The sequence below is a fragment of the Equus quagga genome, chromosome 4, assembly GCF_021613505.1.
Source record: "Equus quagga isolate Etosha38 chromosome 4, UCLA_HA_Equagga_1.0, whole genome shotgun sequence".
In the NCBI taxonomy this organism is placed as follows: domain Eukaryota; kingdom Metazoa; phylum Chordata; class Mammalia; order Perissodactyla; family Equidae; genus Equus; species Equus quagga.
This window is the reverse complement of record NC_060270.1, coordinates 47206250-47225053: the sequence shown is the minus strand read 5'-3', so window position 1 is coordinate 47225053 and position 18804 is coordinate 47206250. Positions and strand designations below refer to the sequence as shown.

Below are 18804 nucleotides of genomic sequence, written 5' to 3'. Positions count from 1 at the left end.
GAATGGTCTTTCCTACGGTTGCATGCACTGTTGAAGAGGGTGACTCTGCAAGGTGGTGACTGCTCTGTGTGGTTTGGGGGAGTGCTGATGTTTGTATACTCTGCTACAGTATGTTTTCTCTTCCTCTAAAATGATGTATGGCCACTTTCATTTTAATAAACTGGGAATTAAGTGATTTTAATTTTGGAGAATGTTATGATCTCAAAGATGGAAAACATACCAGATATAGCCAAAAAAGGGATTAGGAACTGCTGATTTTGATGTTAGTACCTGATAAAGATATTTAAACATTTTTAATTTTAATAGAAGAAATGCCTCAAATTGAAACAAGAGTGATATTGGTTCAAGAGGCTGGAAAACAAGAAGAACTTATAAAAGCCTTAAAGGTATGGGGTTTTAGCTTTTAGTTTTTTTTAAAAAGCTATTTTTCTTCCATCACTGTGTAAATAAATTTATAGTTTTCTTTATCTCATACTTAAGTCTCTTTTCCACAGAGTGTTAAAATAATGGAAGTCCCTGTTATAAAGATAAGAGAAAGTTGTCCTGGAAAATCGGATGAAAAATTAATAAAAAGTATTGTTAATATGGTAGGTCAAGCATTTCATTGCATGCGGCATGCTGCACTTCCCTTGATTGTATTCTTATATTTCACTTATGGTGATTGGACCTAAATTAGGCACACGGCATGTTTTGTGCACTATGAAGCTAGATGAATAGAAATTGTTTTGTATTTATTTTTAAAATTTGGGTTTTTCTGAAACCCCACACTATAGCTTATTGTAAATAGTGAAATCCTTATAAGGTAATTTGACATTGTTAAATTTAAATGATATACCGTGTATTTACAAAGATCTGATACTTTTCTTTAAACTCTTCAGCTTTTTTCTCATTAATTTTATATTTATTCTAAATTCTTGCTTTATTTTCAAAATTATGTCACAATAATTGACAATCATCAGGGAATTTGCCTCAGCATATGAATATACCTGATTCTCTGTATCAGCTGTATTAGTTTGTGAGGGCTGCGTAACAAAATACCACAGTCTGGGGCGGCTTAAACAACAAATGTATGTTCTTTCAGTTCTGGAGGCTAGAAGTCTAAGATCAAGGTGTTGGCAGGTTTCGTTTCTCTTGAGGACTCTATCCTTGGCTTGCAGGTGGTCTTTCTTCTGTGTGTGCACATCCCTGGTATCTCTTGTGTGTGTCCAGATTTCTTCTTATAAGGACACGAGTCAGATTGGATTAGGGTCCATCCATGTGACCTCAGTTAACCTGAAAGGGTGTATCTCCAAATACAGTCGCATTCTGAGGTACAGGGGGTTAGGGCTTCAACATGAATTTTGGGGGTACGTGATTCAGCCCATCCCATCAGCCTAGCAAATAAAGCTCAAATCATTTGCTGGCCCCATTCAGAATTTTCTTTTAAATGGTTCTGTTCTTTTTACACAGGAGCCATACAGGTACTTAAATATCTTCTTTTTTGTAGATTTACAGTATAAATGTTAAACAGTAACTTGCCTTTTTATATCCTACATTTGCCATGCTGCAAAGATATTTCACATCTTTCTATTTCCCTCATATATACTGAAATGATTAAGTTAATCTACATCCTTTTTGTAGATATTAAGTGCCATAGTATTTTTTTTTGTTTTTCTGAGGACAGTTAATTTGGGCAGGAATAGCTAGCTATATGTATGGCGTCATTTCTTGGTCAGAATAAAAAGCAGTAGTGGATATCTTTCTAATGCATTCCATTATCAAAATGTATGTACTTAAAAGAATTCTTCATTCTTATTTTATATGCATACAAGATGATTTATAATGACTACCAACTTATGTCAGAAGCTTATGCCTTTATAATAATCTTCAAAATTTAAGATCTTAATGTGGATGGAGATATGTATACATAAAAATACAAATAAAGAAATATGGCTGTTCACTGTTAAGTAAATGCTCATTATTATATGATTTAAAACTTTGTATTTGTAGAACACTTAAATGTTGGTATTGAATTTTTTAGATCTTCTTTGGAGAGTTATATGAATTAATTCAATAACATATAAATTTTATTTCTAATAACTATATGAAAAAAATCAAGGAAATTAAAGTGCCCTTTGTAAAGATGGCATCAGTGGAAGAATTTGAAAGTTTGGATTCTCCAGAATTTGAAAATGTGTTCATCGTCATGAACTTCCAGGATGCTGTCTTTAATGAGTTATACAAGAATGATTGTAGAGTTATTGGACCACCAGTTGTATTAAACTGTGCACAGAAAGGCGAGGTAAGAAGGAATATATGTTTATAATGACTTTCCAAGGTTAAATTGTTATTAATGAATTTTTGAAAATTCGTAAGGAAAAAAATTCCATTAATTGTTGAGAGTATGAAATATTTAGAATTGGCATAGTAGTGGCTACTCTAATATAGTCATTTAATTCTTTCTATTGTAATTTCAGTAGTGAAAGTCTAAGACCTTTAAAAGTTAAATAATAACTATATATTCGTGTGTGTGTGTTTTTGTGTATATGTAAATTGTCTTAGTACCTACAGTGTCTTGGGAAGAAATAATTTGGGTTCCAGAAATGCATTCATAAACTTATTTTCTCTACACAGAATAGTTACTGCATTTCCATTTTTATCAGTTGCTGCATGATTTAAAATTAGGGAAATTGCTTTAGCTTTGTTTTTATTTTTTTGAGGAAGATTAGCCCTGAGCTAACATCTGCCAATCCTCCTATTTTTGCTGAGGAAGACTAGCCCTGAGCTAACATCTGTGCCCATCTTCCTCTACTTTATATGTGGACGTGTACCACAGCATGGCTCGCCAAGCGGTGCCATGGCCGCATCCAGGATCCGAACCAGTGAACCCCAGGCCGTCAAAGAGGAATGTGCGCACTTAACCGCTGCGCCACTGGGCCAGCCCCTTAGCTTTTTGCTTTTAAATAGCATTTCAATAGAAGAGTTGTAATAGACTTAGTCCCTATTCTTTGGTTTTATTGCTATGTTTTTCCCATTCTTAAGCTTGTCTTATTAACTTAAAATTGCTTAGGTCATTGTGCATCTTTTATTGTAGACACTAGTAATAAAGACATGATAATCTTCAATTCTCTCTTTTTTTAAAATTTTTATTGCATTAATGATAAGTTACAATCTTGTGAAATTTCAGTTATACATTATTGTTTGTCAGTTGTGTTGTAGGTGCACCCCTTCACCCTTTGTGCCCACCCCCCACTGCACCTTTCCCCTGGTAGCCACTAATCTGTTCTCTTTGTCTACATTTTTAAATTCCTCATATGAGTGGAGTCATACAGAGATTGTCCTCCTCTATCTGGCTTATTTCACTTAACATAATTCCCTCAAGGTCCATCCATGTTGTTGCAAATAGGACGATTTTGTTCTTTTTTATGGCTGAATAGTATTCCATTGTATATGTATACCACGTCTTCTTTATCCAATCATCAGTTGATGGACACTTAGGTTGCTTCCACGTCTTGGCTTTTGTAAATAATGCTGAAATGAACATTGGGGTGCATAGGACTTTTGGAACTGCTGACTTCAAGCTCTTTGGTTAGATACCCAGTAGTGGGATAGCTGGGTCGTATGGTAGTTCTATTTTTAATTTTTTGAGGAATCTCCATACTGTTTTCCATAGTGGCTGCACCAGTTTGCATTCCCACCAGTAGTGTATGAGGGTTCCTTTTTGTCCACAACCTCTGCAACGTTTGTTACTATTAGTTTTAGATATTTTTGTCATTCTGATGGGTGTAAGGTGATATCTTAGTGTAGTTTTGATTTGCATTTCCCTGATGATCAGCGATGATGAGCATCTTTTCATGTGCCTATTGGCCATCCGTGTATCTTCTTTGGAGAAATGTTTGTTCCTGTCTCCAGCCCATCTTTTGATCAGGTTGTTTGATTTTTTGTTGTTGAGTTGTGTGAGTTCTTTATATATTATGGATATTAAGCCTTTGTTGGATGTATGACTTGCAAATATTTTTTCCCAGGTAGTGGGTTGTTTTTTTGTTTCAATCCTGTTTTCGTTTGCCTTGAAAAAGCTCTTTAGTCTGATGAAGTCCCATTTGTTTATTCTTTCTATTGTTTCCCGTCTCTGAGAAGACATGGTGTCTGAAAGGATCCTTTTAATACTGGTGTCAAAGAGTGTAGTGCCTACATTTTCTTCTAGAAGCCTTATGGTTTCAGGTCTCACCTTAGGTCTTTGATCCATTTTGAGTTTATTTTGGTGAATGGTGAGAAGGAATGGTCAATTTTCATTCTTTTCCATGTGGCTTTTCAGTTTTCCCAGCACCATTTGTTGAAAAGAGTTTCTTTTCTCCATTGTGTGCCCTCAGCTCCTTTGTCAAAGACTAGCTGTCCATGGATGTGTGGTTTTATTTCTGGGCTTTCAATTCTGTTCCATTGATCTGTGCACCTGTTTTTGTACCAGTACTGAGCTGTTTTGATTACTGTAGCTTTGTAGTATGTTTTGAAGTCAGGGATTGTGATTCCTCCTGTTTTGTTCTTTTTTCTGAGGATTGCTTTAGCAATTCGGGGTCTTTTGTTGCCCCATATGGATTTTAGGATTCTTTGTTCTAATTCTGTAAAGAATGTCATTGGGATTCTGATTGGGATAGCGTTGAATCTGTAGATTTCTTTTTTTTTTTCTTTAAGATTTTTTAATATTTTTTCCCTCTTTTTCTCCCCAAAGCACCCCGGTACATAGTTGTATATTCTTCGTTGTGGGTCCTTCTAGTTGTGGCACGTGGGATGCTGCCTCAGTGTGGTTTGATGAGCAGTGCCTTGTCCGCGCCCAGGATTCGAACCAACGAAACACTGGGCTGCCGGCAGCGGTGCGCGCGAACTTAACCACTCAGCCACGGGTCCAGCCCCTGTAGATTTCTTTAGGTAGGACGGACATTTTTAACTATGTTTATTTTTCCAATCCATGTACGTGGAATGTCTTTCCACCTCCTTATGTCGTCATCCAATTCTCTCAGAAAGGCCTTGTAATTTTCATTGTATAGGTCCTTCACTTCCTTAGTTAAATTTACCCCGAGGCATTTTATTCTTTTTGTTGTGATTGTGAATGGTATTGTGTTCTTGAGTTCTTTTTCTGTTAGTTCGTTATTAGAATATAGAAATGCTACTGATTTATGCAAATTGATTTTATAGCCTGCAACTTTGCTGTAGTTGTTGATTACTTCTAAGAGTATTCCAATGGATTCTTTGGGGTTTTCTATATATAAGATCATGTCGTCTGCAAACAGCAAGAGTTTCACTTCTTCCCTCCCTATTTGGATTCCTTTTATTCCTTTTTCTTGCCTGATTGCTCTGTCCAGGACCTCCAGTACTATGTTAAATAAGAGTGGTGATAGAGGACATCCTTGTCTCATTCCTGTTTTCAGGGGGATGGCACTCAGTTTTTGCCCATTGAGTATGATGTTGGCTGTGGGCTTGTCATATATGGCCTTTATTATGTTGAGGTAGTTCCCTTCTGTGCCCATTTTGTTCAGAGTTTTTATCATAAATGGCTGTTGGATCTTGTCAAATGCTCTCTCTGCATCTATTGAGATGATCATGTGGTTTTTATTCCTCAGTTTGTTGATGTGGTGTATCACGTTGATTGATTTGTGGATGTTGAACCATCCCTGTGTCCCTGGTATGAATCCCCCTTGATCATGATGTATGATCCTATTGTTGAGTTGCTGAATTCTGGTTGCCAAAATTTTGTTTAGAATCTTTGCATCTATGTTCATCAGCGATATTGGCCTGTAGTTCTCTTTTTTCGTGGTGTCCTTGTCAGGCTTTGGTATCAGCGTGATGTTGGCCTTGTAGAATGTGTTAGGAAGTGCTCCATCCTCCCTAATCTTTTGAAATAGCTTGAAAAGGATAGGTATTAAATCCTCTCTGAAAGTTTGGTAGAATTCCCTGGGAAAGCCATCTGGTCCTGGGGTTTTATTCTTTGGGATGTTTTTGATTGCTGTTTCAATCTCTTTCCTTGTGATTGGTCTGTTCAAATTGTCTGCTGCTTCTTGAGTGAGCTTTGGGAGATTGTAGGAGTCCAAGAATTTATCCATTTCCTCTAGGTTGTCCATTTTGTTGGCATATAATTTTTCCTAGTATTCTCTTATAATCCATTGTATTTCTGCAGAGTCTGTTGTTATTTCTCCTCTTTCATTTCTGATTTTATTTGAGCTTTCTCCCTTTTTTTCTTTGCAAGTCTGGCTAGGGGTTTGTCAATTTTACTTATCTTCTCAAAGAACTAGCTCTTTGTTTCATTGATCCTTTCTACCGCCTTTTTCGTTTCAATAGCATTTATTTCTGCTCTGATTTTTATTATTTCTCTCCTGCTAAAGGTTTGGATAGAAATATTTTATGTTTAGGGGCCAGCCCCGTGGCTGAGTGGCCCGGGGTTTTGCCTGTTCTGATCCTGGGTGTGGGCATGGCACTGCTTGTTGGGCTGTGCTGGCATGGCGTCCCACATAGTACAGCCAGAGGCACTCACAACTAGAATGTGCAGCTATGTACTGCGGGGCTTTGGGGAGAAGAAAGGGAAAAAAAAAACCAGATTGGCAACAGATATTACCTCGGTACCAATCTTTAAAAAAAATTTGTTTTATTTGCCAATAATAAGGTGTGTTTAGATTATATGTATCAACTATGATTTGGGAATCAGGTGAAAATCTTTTATTGTGAAACTTGTAATCTGTTTTTTTGTTGCATATTGAAAAATGCAAGTAATTTTTTGATTGGCAAGAGGGGGAAATATATTTAACTTGAGAAAGATGTGTTCTATTTTCTACTATAAAGAAAGCTCACATATTTAAAATTGTTGTATCCTCAGCCCTTGCCATTTTCATGTCGCCCACTCTATTGTACAAGCATGATGAATCTCACACTTTGCTTTACTGGATTCAGGAAGAAAGAAGAACTAGTAAGTATCTTAAAACATTGTAATCAACGAATAATTTTCTACAGCAAAATCAATTTAAGTGGCATCTTTTTGGTAGTTGTATTATGGTTTTATTTAAAAAATCTTGAAGGAGAAATTACTATGAATATATCAAGTTTTAAATTTTATCAAGAAACATTCTGAAGAGCCTTGTAAAGACACAAGTGTTTTGTCTAGGATGGCTGGCCTATAAATTAACAGAAAAATTTCATAACTATGTCATCTGTTTAAACTATCTTTCTGTTATGTACCTCACCAACCACATTATTTGAAATTTTTGTTTACACATTGCAATTTTTTGTTATGCAAGTCCATTCTTAAAGTATTCTCATTGCCCTAGAGAGTTCATGGAAACTTTTTCTGATTCATAAAATTTTCTATGTTAGAGCTAAGGGGATATTACTCTAATTTTGTGGGAAGCATCTTAGTGTGATGTAACTTGATGTTAAGAAAATAATAAGTTATATGAAAGCTAGTTTAATTAACTTTTTTTGTGTGATCATCTTTACTAGCTTATTGCTATGTATAATTTTGCCTGTGCCAGTAAGGCAAATGAATTTTTAATTTTTTGACATAAAATTTATATCTCTATAAAAATTCTTATATGTACTCTTATGAATGGAAAGTATTCAGTAAATGCTAAATGAATTGTAAACATCGTTTAAAATTTTCTTCAAATTAATCATAAAGACAATATTGCTTAATTTTTCTTTTGAGGTCAGATTAGTGACATTGGTCCATCACATGGGTGGAGTTATTCGAAAAGATTGCAATTCAAAAGTTACACATTTGGTGGCAAATTGTACGCAAGGTGAAAAATTCAGGGTATGTAAACTTGGTTGTTTTTTGTATTTCAATATACCGTTATTTGGGATGGATTTATTAATAGCACTCTCATCTATTTCTCCCACAAGTTATTAATGATCAGAAATTCAGTTTTTGCTGTATGTACATTTAGTGCAAATTTTAAATCATAGGATTATGGTCCCGTAGGTTTTAAGGAAGCAATGGATCTTGAGTTAGGTCTTGAAAGATGAGTAGGACTGTGGAGGATGGTAGATGGATAACATTTCAGACAGATGAATAATATTACTGTGAGCATTGTGAATGAGGAGGTCAGAAAGTGACGAGAGTAAGTATTTCACTCTTGTCTAAGTGGTCTTTATAAAAACAGAGCAATGTTCTTATAAAACAATTCTAAGATTTAACTTGTGAAAATTAGAACAGGAGAAAAGTACTTTTATTAGGGTTAAAATCTTAGTTTAAGATTGCACTTGAATATCTTAAAAGAGTTTATCACTTTGTTCTCACTCTCTGTCAGTGTATTTATGTGCAAATGGTAATTTTAGGGTAATCTTGAATTCCTGGGAGGTATACTCTCCAATTTATATCTAAGTGTAACTTAATCAGATGTTTTCTTCTGTAGTACTGTCTTAGGGGTCAGTGCTTCTAAGGAAGTAAACATGAAGAAAGGAGAAATAGAAATATAATAAAGATGAACTTAACTTCAGAGATAAATTTATTTAAAATAAAATAAGGAAATGGTTTTGACATCATGGAACTTGTTTTAAAGTTATTTTAACCTAAGCTGTATGATTGAAAGACAGTTTTTTGTGTTAATTTTTCTTTAATTTTGTTACAAAGCAGATGAACAATGATCTAAAACTGTGCAAAAAAAGTATGTGTATCATTGCTTAGAATTTCTATGAATATAGTTATTTAAGGTAAAAATTCATTATAATTAATGTTTGCATTTTTAGATTGCTGTGAGCTTGGGTACTCCAATTATGAAGCCAGAATGGATTTATAAGGCTTGGGAAAGGCGGAATGAACAGTAAGTGTTTAGAAATTCCGTAGTTCATTATGTGAAAAAAACGTACTATCTTATAAAGGTAAACTCAATTACCCAAAACCCTAAATTCGTAGATAGTATAGCAAAAATGAATTTAGTTTTTGCATAGCTTAGGGAATAAAGTCTAAGATGAGCAAAGTTATAAAAAAATTATGAAAATTGAAAAACACCTGTGTTATCTTTGGACTTCACCTTGTGAAATAATTTTGATTATCACAAACATTCTAAAATTATTAGTTAATAGCTTAATGCATCTGGATGTTTAGATTGTGTTGTATTTTTGTCTTATTTTGTTTGGTTACATTTTAAGTGGTGGTTGCAATTTATAACCTCGTTAAGCTTTCCAACCTCATAATTCCTTGCTGTCGTACTTCGTCATTAGTTAAGATTTCACGAAACTATAGAACGTCTGGAAGACATAAAATTTCATGTACAGAGCAGAGGTTTGCATCTTGTAAAGATTACCCATGATCAGATTTTGTCAGAAGTTTCTTCTGGGATGACTGAGGACACAGTGGTATTTTTTAAACTGAAGTTTTTGTGAGCATTTCAGGACCAGATGCAAAATATTTTCAATAAATGGATTATGATAAAGCCTTGAGAATTACTGTAGATTTATACATGGATATACCTAGTTTTGAATTTAAGTTAAGCTGGTTTTAGAAGAGTGTATTTTGTTTTTAGGGATTTTTGTGCATCAGTTGATGACTTTAGAAATGATTTTAAAGTTCCTCCATTTCAAGATTGCATTTTAAGTTTCCTGGGATTTTCAGATGAAGAGAAAACCAATATGGAAGAAATGACTGAAATGCAAGGTAGAATTTAGCATAATTTAAAAGTTATATGTATTTTATTTCCAACTTCGGCTTAATCACTTCCTGGTGAATATGCCTCTTTAAAAATTTGGGTTTGGAGATAGTTTGGCTTCTTTATGCTTGTATGCATTCCTTTTTTAGGAGGTAACTATTTACCAGTTGGAGATGAAAGATGCACTCACCTTGTAGTTGAAGAGAATATAGTAAAAGAACTTCCATTTGAACCTTCGAAGAAGCTTTATGTTGTGAAGCAAGAGGCAAGTAATTCTAGAATGAGATTGCTTTTTAAAAAATATTACTAGTAGCCTTTCTGAGAAACTAAATTCTTAATTAAAATGTTCTTTCTCTCACCTAGTGGTTCTGGGGAAGCATTCAAATGGATGCCCGAGCTGGAGAAACTATGTATTTATATGAAAAGGTATGCTTTTTTTGTTCCTTAGTCATTTGTTCTGTGACCTTGATTGTATAAAGATGATGGTCCATCCCAAACGAGCATGGTATAATTAGCATACAGTCAGCTTTTATATCATCTTTAGGAGTTTCAGAATAAACAATTGGATATTGAATAATAGTCTTAGGCTATGTAGATTTAAGTGAAACTATTCAGTGTAATGGACATTACTTTAATATATGTTAATTCTGTGCTAATTCTTGGTGATACCGTTATGAGCAATAACATCCCTATCTTCAGAAACTTAGAACCTTAAGGGTTCTAAGTAGATACACAAACAGTTACAGTGCAGAATGATATTTACTGTGATCAATATGTGCTAGTATTCTAACTAGCCTCACTCTGAGAGACTCAGGCAGGGTTCAAAAGAGCAGATAAATGTTGAGCCAACTTACTAGGCTAAGCTGGTAAGGAAATTCAAGTTAGACAGCAGGTGGGGGAGGCTACGAAAGCTTGAAAGTACATTAAAATGGCAAGTAGTTTAGTACAGCTTTAGAAAAGAGTATGGGAAAGAAGGCCAACAGATGAAGCTTATAGGTAGGCAGAACCAAGAAGTTTTTAATGTGTTGAAGAGTTTGGATTTTATCATGTAAGTATTGGGAGTCATTGAAGAATATTAAGGGGAGAGATGTCATTAAAAAAATGACTAGTAGTAGAATGTAGGCAAGAAAAATCCAGTCTTCATGCTGAGTCTTGGTGAAAAGTAGTATTATTCACCACAATGTGGCATAAAGGTATAGAAGCAGGCTTTAGGGGAAATTTACTTTTGAATGGAATGTTGAAGATGAGGTGTGGATTTATTATGTTTCTATAAAATCTAAATAGGTACTATATTGTGTTCTCTTCTTACTCTTCTGTTCTCAGTGTAAGGTTCTTAATATAAAGTTTAAAAAAATGCTTTAGGTTATGGGAAAGACCTCTTAAAATCAAGCATTATTTGACAAATATTGGCGAGTGCTATGTCCAGGTACTGTGCTGAATGCTAGGGATACAGTGAACAAAATACGAGTGGTCCCTGCCCTCCTGGAGTTTATGACCTAATGGGGCAGTAGACAGTAGGCCAGCTTACAGATGAATGTGTACTGGTGAGAGTGCTATGAAAAAAAGGAGTGAGGTGCTGGGGCTTAGACAATTACATTGGTCCCTTGACTATCATATTTTATGAGGCTTCTGAATTACCTGGCAGAGTGTATAGTTGTAGAATTATTGTGCAAAATCCAGATTTTGTCAGACTCATAAATATATTTTTCTTTTGTTTCTGTCTCAGTAAAGAGCCATGGAAGTAAAATTGAGCTTTTGTGCTTTTCATTGCAGGCTAATACACCTGAGCTCAAGAAATCAGTGTCACTGCTTTCTCTAAATACCCCAAACAGCAATCGCAAAAGACGTCGTTTAAAAGAGACACTTGCTCAGCTTTCGAGAGAGACAGACATGTCACCTTTCCCTCCCCGTAAGCGCCCATCTGCTGAACATTCCCTTTCTATAGGATCACTCCTAGATATCTCCAATACACCAGAGTCTAGCATTAACTATGGAGGTAATTCACATTTTTAAAAATTTATCTTTACAATTTAGTGGAATGGTATGATTAATAGAATATTGATAGATCCCTACTATAGTAAATATGAAAGGCTCTGCTTTTAACTACCTTTCTTCTAGCTGAGGAGAAAAGGCACATGAAAATGCTTCCATTTAATGGTGTTTAGTATATGCTAAGTGCTTTATATTTTGAGTATTTATAACTTTTTTCATTACCCCTATTTTACAAATGACTAGACTGAGGATAGAGAAGTCACTTGTCTAGGGTCACAGAGCTAGAAAGTGATAGAGCTGTTCAAAGAGCAGATTCTTAACACTAGCTAAAAAAAAGTCACATAGGATGTCACATGCTTTATGGAGAAAATAGGTACAATAAGTCAGGGGAGGGTGAGTTCAATTTGTCCTCAGCTGATACAGGAAGGCTCATACAATTAACTCTTCTCTCTTGATCATCAATTTTTCCCTCTATTTTTGTTTTTTTTCTGTACGTAAATATGTTGTGTTTTCTAGATTTAAGAAACAATCAAAACCTCCCCCTTGACCCCATGACCCTCTCCATTTACTATCCCATTTCCCTCTTCCATTTCACATGAGTATTCTTCAGAAAATTACCTTGATCCATCATCTCAATTCCTTGCTTTTTCATTCTGTTTTCAACCCATTCCAGTTGAACTTCAGTCCCTACTATGTGAAATTGCTCTTGCTGGGGAGACTGACAGTTTTTAGGCAATCAGTAGCATTCAGCACATGAACAGCTCCTCCTTCCTGGATGCATTTTTTTCTCTTGGCTTGCGTGTACATCACTCGTTTCTCATTCTTCTTTGCCTAACTTCTCTCTCCACCTCTACATGATGAATGTTATTCCTAAGTTATTCTCTATTGTATTCTCCCTAAATGATCTCATTTAATTCTATGGCTTCAGAAATCTTTTAATGCTGATGACTTCCAAATTTGTCTTCTCTGTTTAACTGCCTGCTCGATACCAGCCTTGTTCATGTCTAATACACATCTTAAACTTAACATAATCAAATTAGAACTCCTGGTTCTGTCTACCACTCTTAGCTCTATTCCTTTGTCACCCTTTAATCAGCCTTTTCTATAAAAAAGATCTCTCTTAGAGATTGCAGTGTTATTCTAAGTGGTCTTTTTATATCCATATTTGCCTTTCTACATGCAGCACTTAGGTCTCTAAAAGTATATAAATTAGATCATGCCACTCCTCTGCTTAACGTCATTCAGTAGCTTTGTATTACTATAGCTTTCAAGTATGTATGTAATCCTTTCTCACCTACCTCTAAGCTTTTGTGGTATCCTACTCTCCAGTAATGTTCTCTAAGCTTCAGTCGCACTATCTTTCTGATTGTTCGAATATTTCTACTACATCCATACCTCAGGAACTTTATACTTGCTCTCTCTGCCTTAAAGAAATCTGACTAGGTTCTCTATGAAGTTAAGTCCCTGTTCTACCACTGCTTCTGACTAACTCATTACCTGGTTGTCTTCACTAGTAATCGCTGTTAGGAGTTATGTTTTTTGTTTACTTCTTTATTATTTTATTTGCTTCACCAGAATGTAAGCTTTAAGAGAACAAGAACTTGTCTATCTTATTCTCTGCTTTATTCCCAGTGCCTAGTGTAGGTACCCACTAAATATTCATGGAAGGAATTGAAAGTCAATTTAAGGTAGGCCCAGGAAACTAAGGTGGATTTGAGAATATATGAGGAGCAGGAATAGAGATAACAGTATATAAATTGAATTTCTAGGAAATAGTGAACAGGTCAGTTTTCTTGGAATATGGAAGAGTAATAGTTAAATTAGAAAGTTAATTGGAGCCTAATATTAGGGGACTTTGAAATCAGACAGATATATCTGAACTGTGTATTTTCATCAACAAAGAACTTTAGAAACTCTTAAGCAGCAGAGTAATTGATTGAATATATAGTTTGTATGGATTATTCTGAAGAATGATTAGAAGGAAGGCAGTTTAGAGATAGCTGAGCCATGAAGTGATAAGGCCCTGAACCTAGGGTTGGTGATGGTTGGAAAGAAATAAGAAATGCTGGGGAAATATTGATAGAATGGAGTGATAGGAAGGGAATAAGAGGAGATGACGGCAAAGTATTAAATGGAAGAAATGTTACCTTGGCAAAAATGGGACATTTATGTTTTGGAGGAATATAGTGTAGTTTTAGGGAAAATCTAGGTTAAATTGAGATGGAAATGTCCTGTAGGCATTTGGAAAAGTGGAACCAAGTTCTTGGGCAGGGGAATATGGTTAGATACAGAGACCTGAGAGTTTACTGGTCCTATAATCATGGTGGACTTAAGGGACTAGGAGTGGTAGGAGCTGATCATAAAGGACTGAAACCTGAATATGCAGTTCAGTGGACAAGAGAAGTGAACCACTAAGAAAACAGACATGACAACTATACTAATGTACCAGGTACTCTATGTAGTAGAATCCCCAGTCTGTAGATCAGTGCCTACAGACAATAATTAAATTTGTATCAGCATATGTCAGTTTTTTCCCCTTGAAGCATCCTGTAATGGTCGAGGCTCCTGGGTCTGGTGAGAATAGCCTGGATTATGTATGACAAGTGGGGAATTCTTTGGAGTCAGTTATCTTTAAAAAGCCTTCAAAACTTCATAGTACACATGCTGGTTTTAGTAGTGCTTAAAGTTACCATTGAGTAAAATTGGTATGCTGAGACTCTATTGCCTTCATTCCTTTTCCTATTGAAAAGCTTTCTATTAGGAGTTTCTGTAATAGCGTTGAAATATTGTAACCATATTAATAGTAAGAAAATGTATTTTAAGATTATATGAAATTTCATCTTTTAAAAAATTTTTCTTAAAACACATATAAAATATACTAATGCATCCTCCTTCCACTTTGGGTTGGACTGGATTTTTTTAAAAAAAATTGTTTTTGTTTTTTTGCTGAGGAAGATTAGCCCTGAACTAACATCTGTTGCCAATCTTCTTTTTTTGCTTGAGGATGGTTAGCCCTTAGCTAGCATCTGTGCCAGTCTTCCTCTGTTTTTTTATATGTGGATCACCGCCACAGCATGGCTGACACGTGGTGTAAGTCTGTGCCTGGGATCCAAACCTGGGAAGCCAGGTTGCTGAAGCGGAACACACTGAACTTAACCACTGGGCCACGGGGCTGGCCCCTGGACTGGATGTTTTATTTTATAAGATACTTTGAACTAACAAAGAACTTGCAGTTGATGTTGGAGATTTTTGAGGGAGGCTTTCTCTGTATATACACGGAAAGTTTTTCATTATTCTATTTGTGTAATCATAACAACCTTTTCCTCCTTTTTCAACTTAAATATTTTTATATGTTGCTTTCTATTTTATTATTTAAGCTTTTTATTTTGAAAACATTTCAGGTTGCAAAAATAGTATAAAGATTCCTGTACTCAGATTTCCCAAATGTAAATAATCTGCTATTTGCTTTAGCATTCGTTCTCTCTTTTTTTCAACACACACACACGTAGTTTTTATATCTGTGGTGTTTGAGAGTAAGTTGCAGATGATATGCCTTTACCTCTAAATACTTAAATTTGTATTTCGCAAAATTTGAGGACGTTTCTTAGATAACTACGGTACAAGTATTGTAATTAGGAAATTAACATTAATACTATGATCTACTCTATAGACCTTCAGATTTTACCAGTTGTTTCATTAAAGCCCTAATGTCTTTTTTTTCTTTTGAGAAAGATTAGTCCTGAGCTAACATCTGCCAGTCCTCTTTTTGCTGAGGAAGACTGGCCCTGAGCTAACATTTGTGCCCATCTTCCTCTATTTTATATGTGAGATGCCTGCCACAGCATGGCTTGACAAGCGGTGCATAGGTCCGCACCGAGGATCTGAACCAGCCAGCCCCGGGCCGCCGAAGCAGAGCACATGAACTTAACCGCTGTGCTACTGGGCTGGCCCAATGCCCTAATGTCTTTTTCAGCAAAAGAAAATAGTTTTTTTTTCTGGTTTAGGATACAATTCAGGATCACATATTGTTATCTCTCCCTAGTCTCTTCTAACCTGGATCAGTGTCTTGATCATTCTTTGTCTTTAATGACCTTGCCATTTTTGAAGAGTTTGGGCAATTTGTTCAGTAGAATGTGAATTTGGAGTCATTGGTATTTTTGACCATTATTTTTTTCTGGCGTTATCCTGTAAGGAAATTATACTTTAATGAAAATCTGTATGGTGGTATATTTATGAGAGTAGGTATCCTTCTCTTTCTTTCTGTTAAATATGTACAATGTTTGGTACTTATATCTGGCTTCCATTTTAAATCTTTCCTTCTTTTTACCTTTTAGAAACCCCAAAGTCCTGTACTAAGTCTTCTAAAAATTCCACTCCAGTTCCCTCAAAGCAGTCAGCCAGGTGGCAAGTTGCAAAAGAGCTCTATCAGACTGAAAGTAATTATGTAAATATATTGGCCACAATCATTCAGGTAAGAGTTTGGTTGCAAAGTGATCTCTGTTCCAGTGTTCTTAAGAAATCTAAGAGATGTTATTTCTTGCAAGAAAATTATGTAAGCATAGAATTTGAACATAGATATTAAAAATGAAAATGTGTGACAGAAACTGCCGTTAGAGAAATGCCCTAACTATAATAGTAGCTTTTATTCATGCAAAAATAGCACCATTTTTAATAGTGACTTTAAAGAGGGAAGGATCCTCAGTAGATGCTCTTAGAGCGGACTGAGTTTGATGCTGCGTTTATATTTATATTTGAAAGTGGTAGGTAAGTTTCTGAAAGTATGTGTTCCAGAGTCATTGCTTTCTGTAGTACTGTATATCTGTGAAAAAGCAGGAGCCATGAAGCATAGCACTATGGATGTCAGTAATTTTTTCCAATAATTCTTTTGTGTCAAGTTTTCTTAAAGTATGCAGTGGTTAGTCATAAATAAATGTTAACTCATTACTTACCAATATTAAATGTACTATGAAGTTATTTCTGAAGAAAAACAATTGTGATGAGTCCCTGTAAGATGTTTGAAGAAGATATTAAGGAATCAACCAAAATTCTAAGTTCTGAAAAACACAGTAACAGAACATTATTTGGAATCTGTAGAAAGAAGGAATAAATTTGTTTTAGGTGATGAAGGAGAGAGTTTGTCAGGAAAATAAAGTTCATACCAGTAAACTTGTCTTTGAATAGAAAAATGATAGGGAGTTTCTGTTTGTGTTTGATTTTTGACTGACCTCTATCTGAGTTCTTAATTTAACTCCTTGAAGTCCAATAGAATAGCCTGTAGTTGCTGTGCCATCGATAGAGTGCATGGTTAAGAAATGGAAAGACTTCTTTGTTGGTAATCATGGAGAGGTTATTCTTCACAGTTAATTTGTTTAGCAATAGTCAGGGTTTTATGAGGCCCTCTGCTGTTTTAAAGTTCACTTGTTTCAAGTCAGCTTTGCTTTTCTTCCTCAAGGGAAATCATCCTAGATGAGTTTCTTATTGAAGTTTTTATAGTCAGCCAAAATGTAGTTGTGTAGCAGACAATCCCTTTTGGTGTATACTGTTCATGTACTTCCATAGTATTTATTACCTAGAAATGTAAATCCTTTCAGACCACGGTAAATGCACTGGAGTTTCAGAATTCTAATTTGCGTATCAATTAAATTCACTAAAACTCCTTTTAAAAAAGCTCTTGGAATTATTAGACTGTAGACAAAGTTTCATATCGTTATGCTTATTATAAAGTCACCCAAGGTTTTATTTAAAAAATTGTGGTCTACGGGCCGGCCCCATGGCTGAGTGGTTAAGTTTGTGGGCTCTCCTTTCGCAGCCCAGGGTTTCCCTGGTTCAGATCCTGGGCACGGACATGGCACCACTCATTAGGCCTTGCTGAGGCTGCCTCCCACATAGCACAACCAGAAGGACTTAAAACTAGAATTTACAACTATGTACTAGCGGCCTTTGGGAGAAGAAGAAAGAAAGAAAAACAAAGAAGATTGGCAACAGATTTTGGCTCAGGTGCCAATCTTAAAAAGAAAAAAAGATTGTGGTTTAAATTCATAATATTTTTCTCTTTTAAGCTTTGCTTTAGGACTAATGTGTTCTTTTTTTAAAAAAATTGGATTTGGAATAACTTTAGCCCCCAAATTAAATATCCCGAAGCTTCTTTATTTATTCTATATAATACTTGGGTGCCTATTAATATAAAGTATTGTGCCAGGTGATAAAGAGGATTCCTGTTTTAAAGGAGCTTTGACTGGAAGAGGACGTAAAACATGCATACCTAATTATAATACCAAGTAGAGGGTTATGAACATCATGGGGGAGGTTTATTGAGGTATTTCGAGATTTATGAAGTAAGAGGTGTACTCTCTTTCAGCTTAGAGAAGATGTTGGGCTGGAGTTTTCGATAGGTTGAAAGTTGGAACGAGCGTCATAAAGAAGATAAAAATTGAAGTGAATTTTAAAGTTATGAGTATGATTGGTACATAGAATATGCATGGGAAGTGTATTTGAGATTGCACAAACAATACAGACAACTGAAGATGTGTATTATTCAAGGTGTTTTGAGTGGTCCAGTGGGATTAGAGTTTAGGGTGGGGTGTGGATACCGTGAGAGTTGAGGTAAAACTGCCCCTGTCGGACCGGAGAAGGGCTTTGTCTAGTGTTCTTTGTCTTCTGTAAGCTATAGGAGAATTTTAGATGGAAAGGGGAAGATGACATCATCTGACTTATATTTTAGACAGATAACTTAGTTCACTTTGAAGGAGGTATTGAAGAGGGGAGATTGTGGGGGCAAGGAGGCCAACTTGGAGGTTATTTCAGCAGTCTTGGTTAGAGATTTTGGGGACCTGAACTTCTTAGGATATTAGCAAAAATGAAAAAGGATAGATTTGAGAAATATTGGTAAGGTAGAATCAATAGTTTTTGGCTATCTAGTTTTATGTGGAGGATTAAACAGAACTCTTTACGATAGTTTAACATGTCTTAAGACTACTGAGAGATTTTAATGAAGCTTGATGTATTTTGGTTATCTGAATATTTTTGTGTAGGATTTTTACTTAAATGTTGACTAGATAAAGGAATGTTTATAAATGATTACAAATATCTTTGAAACCTCTGTTGTTTTTTCCTGTTCCCATTTCTTCCCCTCCGCTCAGAGATAATCATTATCCAGAATTTTGTGCTTGTCATTTCCCTTTGTGTAGGAAAACAAATTATATAA

The 18804-nt window shown here is 35.3% G+C and overlaps 1 protein-coding gene across 6 annotated transcripts in view; it reads left to right on the top strand.

The window, feature by feature from the left end:
- Positions 1–18804, top strand: part of ECT2 (epithelial cell transforming 2) — a 66943-nt gene that overhangs the window by 3839 nt on the left and 44300 nt on the right. The window contains exons 3-13 of one of the 6 annotated variants that reach the window (XM_046659764.1): positions 307–386; positions 495–587; positions 2099–2281; positions 6842–6931; positions 7667–7774; positions 8710–8783; positions 9486–9616; positions 9758–9873; positions 9972–10034; positions 11382–11517; positions 15935–16071. In XM_046659764.1, coding sequence (XP_046515720.1) covers positions 307–386; positions 495–587; positions 2099–2281; positions 6842–6931; positions 7667–7774; positions 8710–8783; positions 9486–9616; positions 9758–9873; positions 9972–10034; positions 11382–11517; positions 15935–16071 — 1211 coding nt within the window. Of the gene's footprint in view, positions 1–306; positions 387–494; positions 588–2098; positions 2282–6841; positions 6932–7666; positions 7775–8709; positions 8784–9485; positions 9617–9757; positions 9874–9971; positions 10035–11381; positions 11605–15934; positions 16072–18804 lie in introns of all 6 variants that reach the window. The other 5 variants (XM_046659763.1, XM_046659762.1, XM_046659768.1 and 2 more) reach the window with 5 other exon arrangements.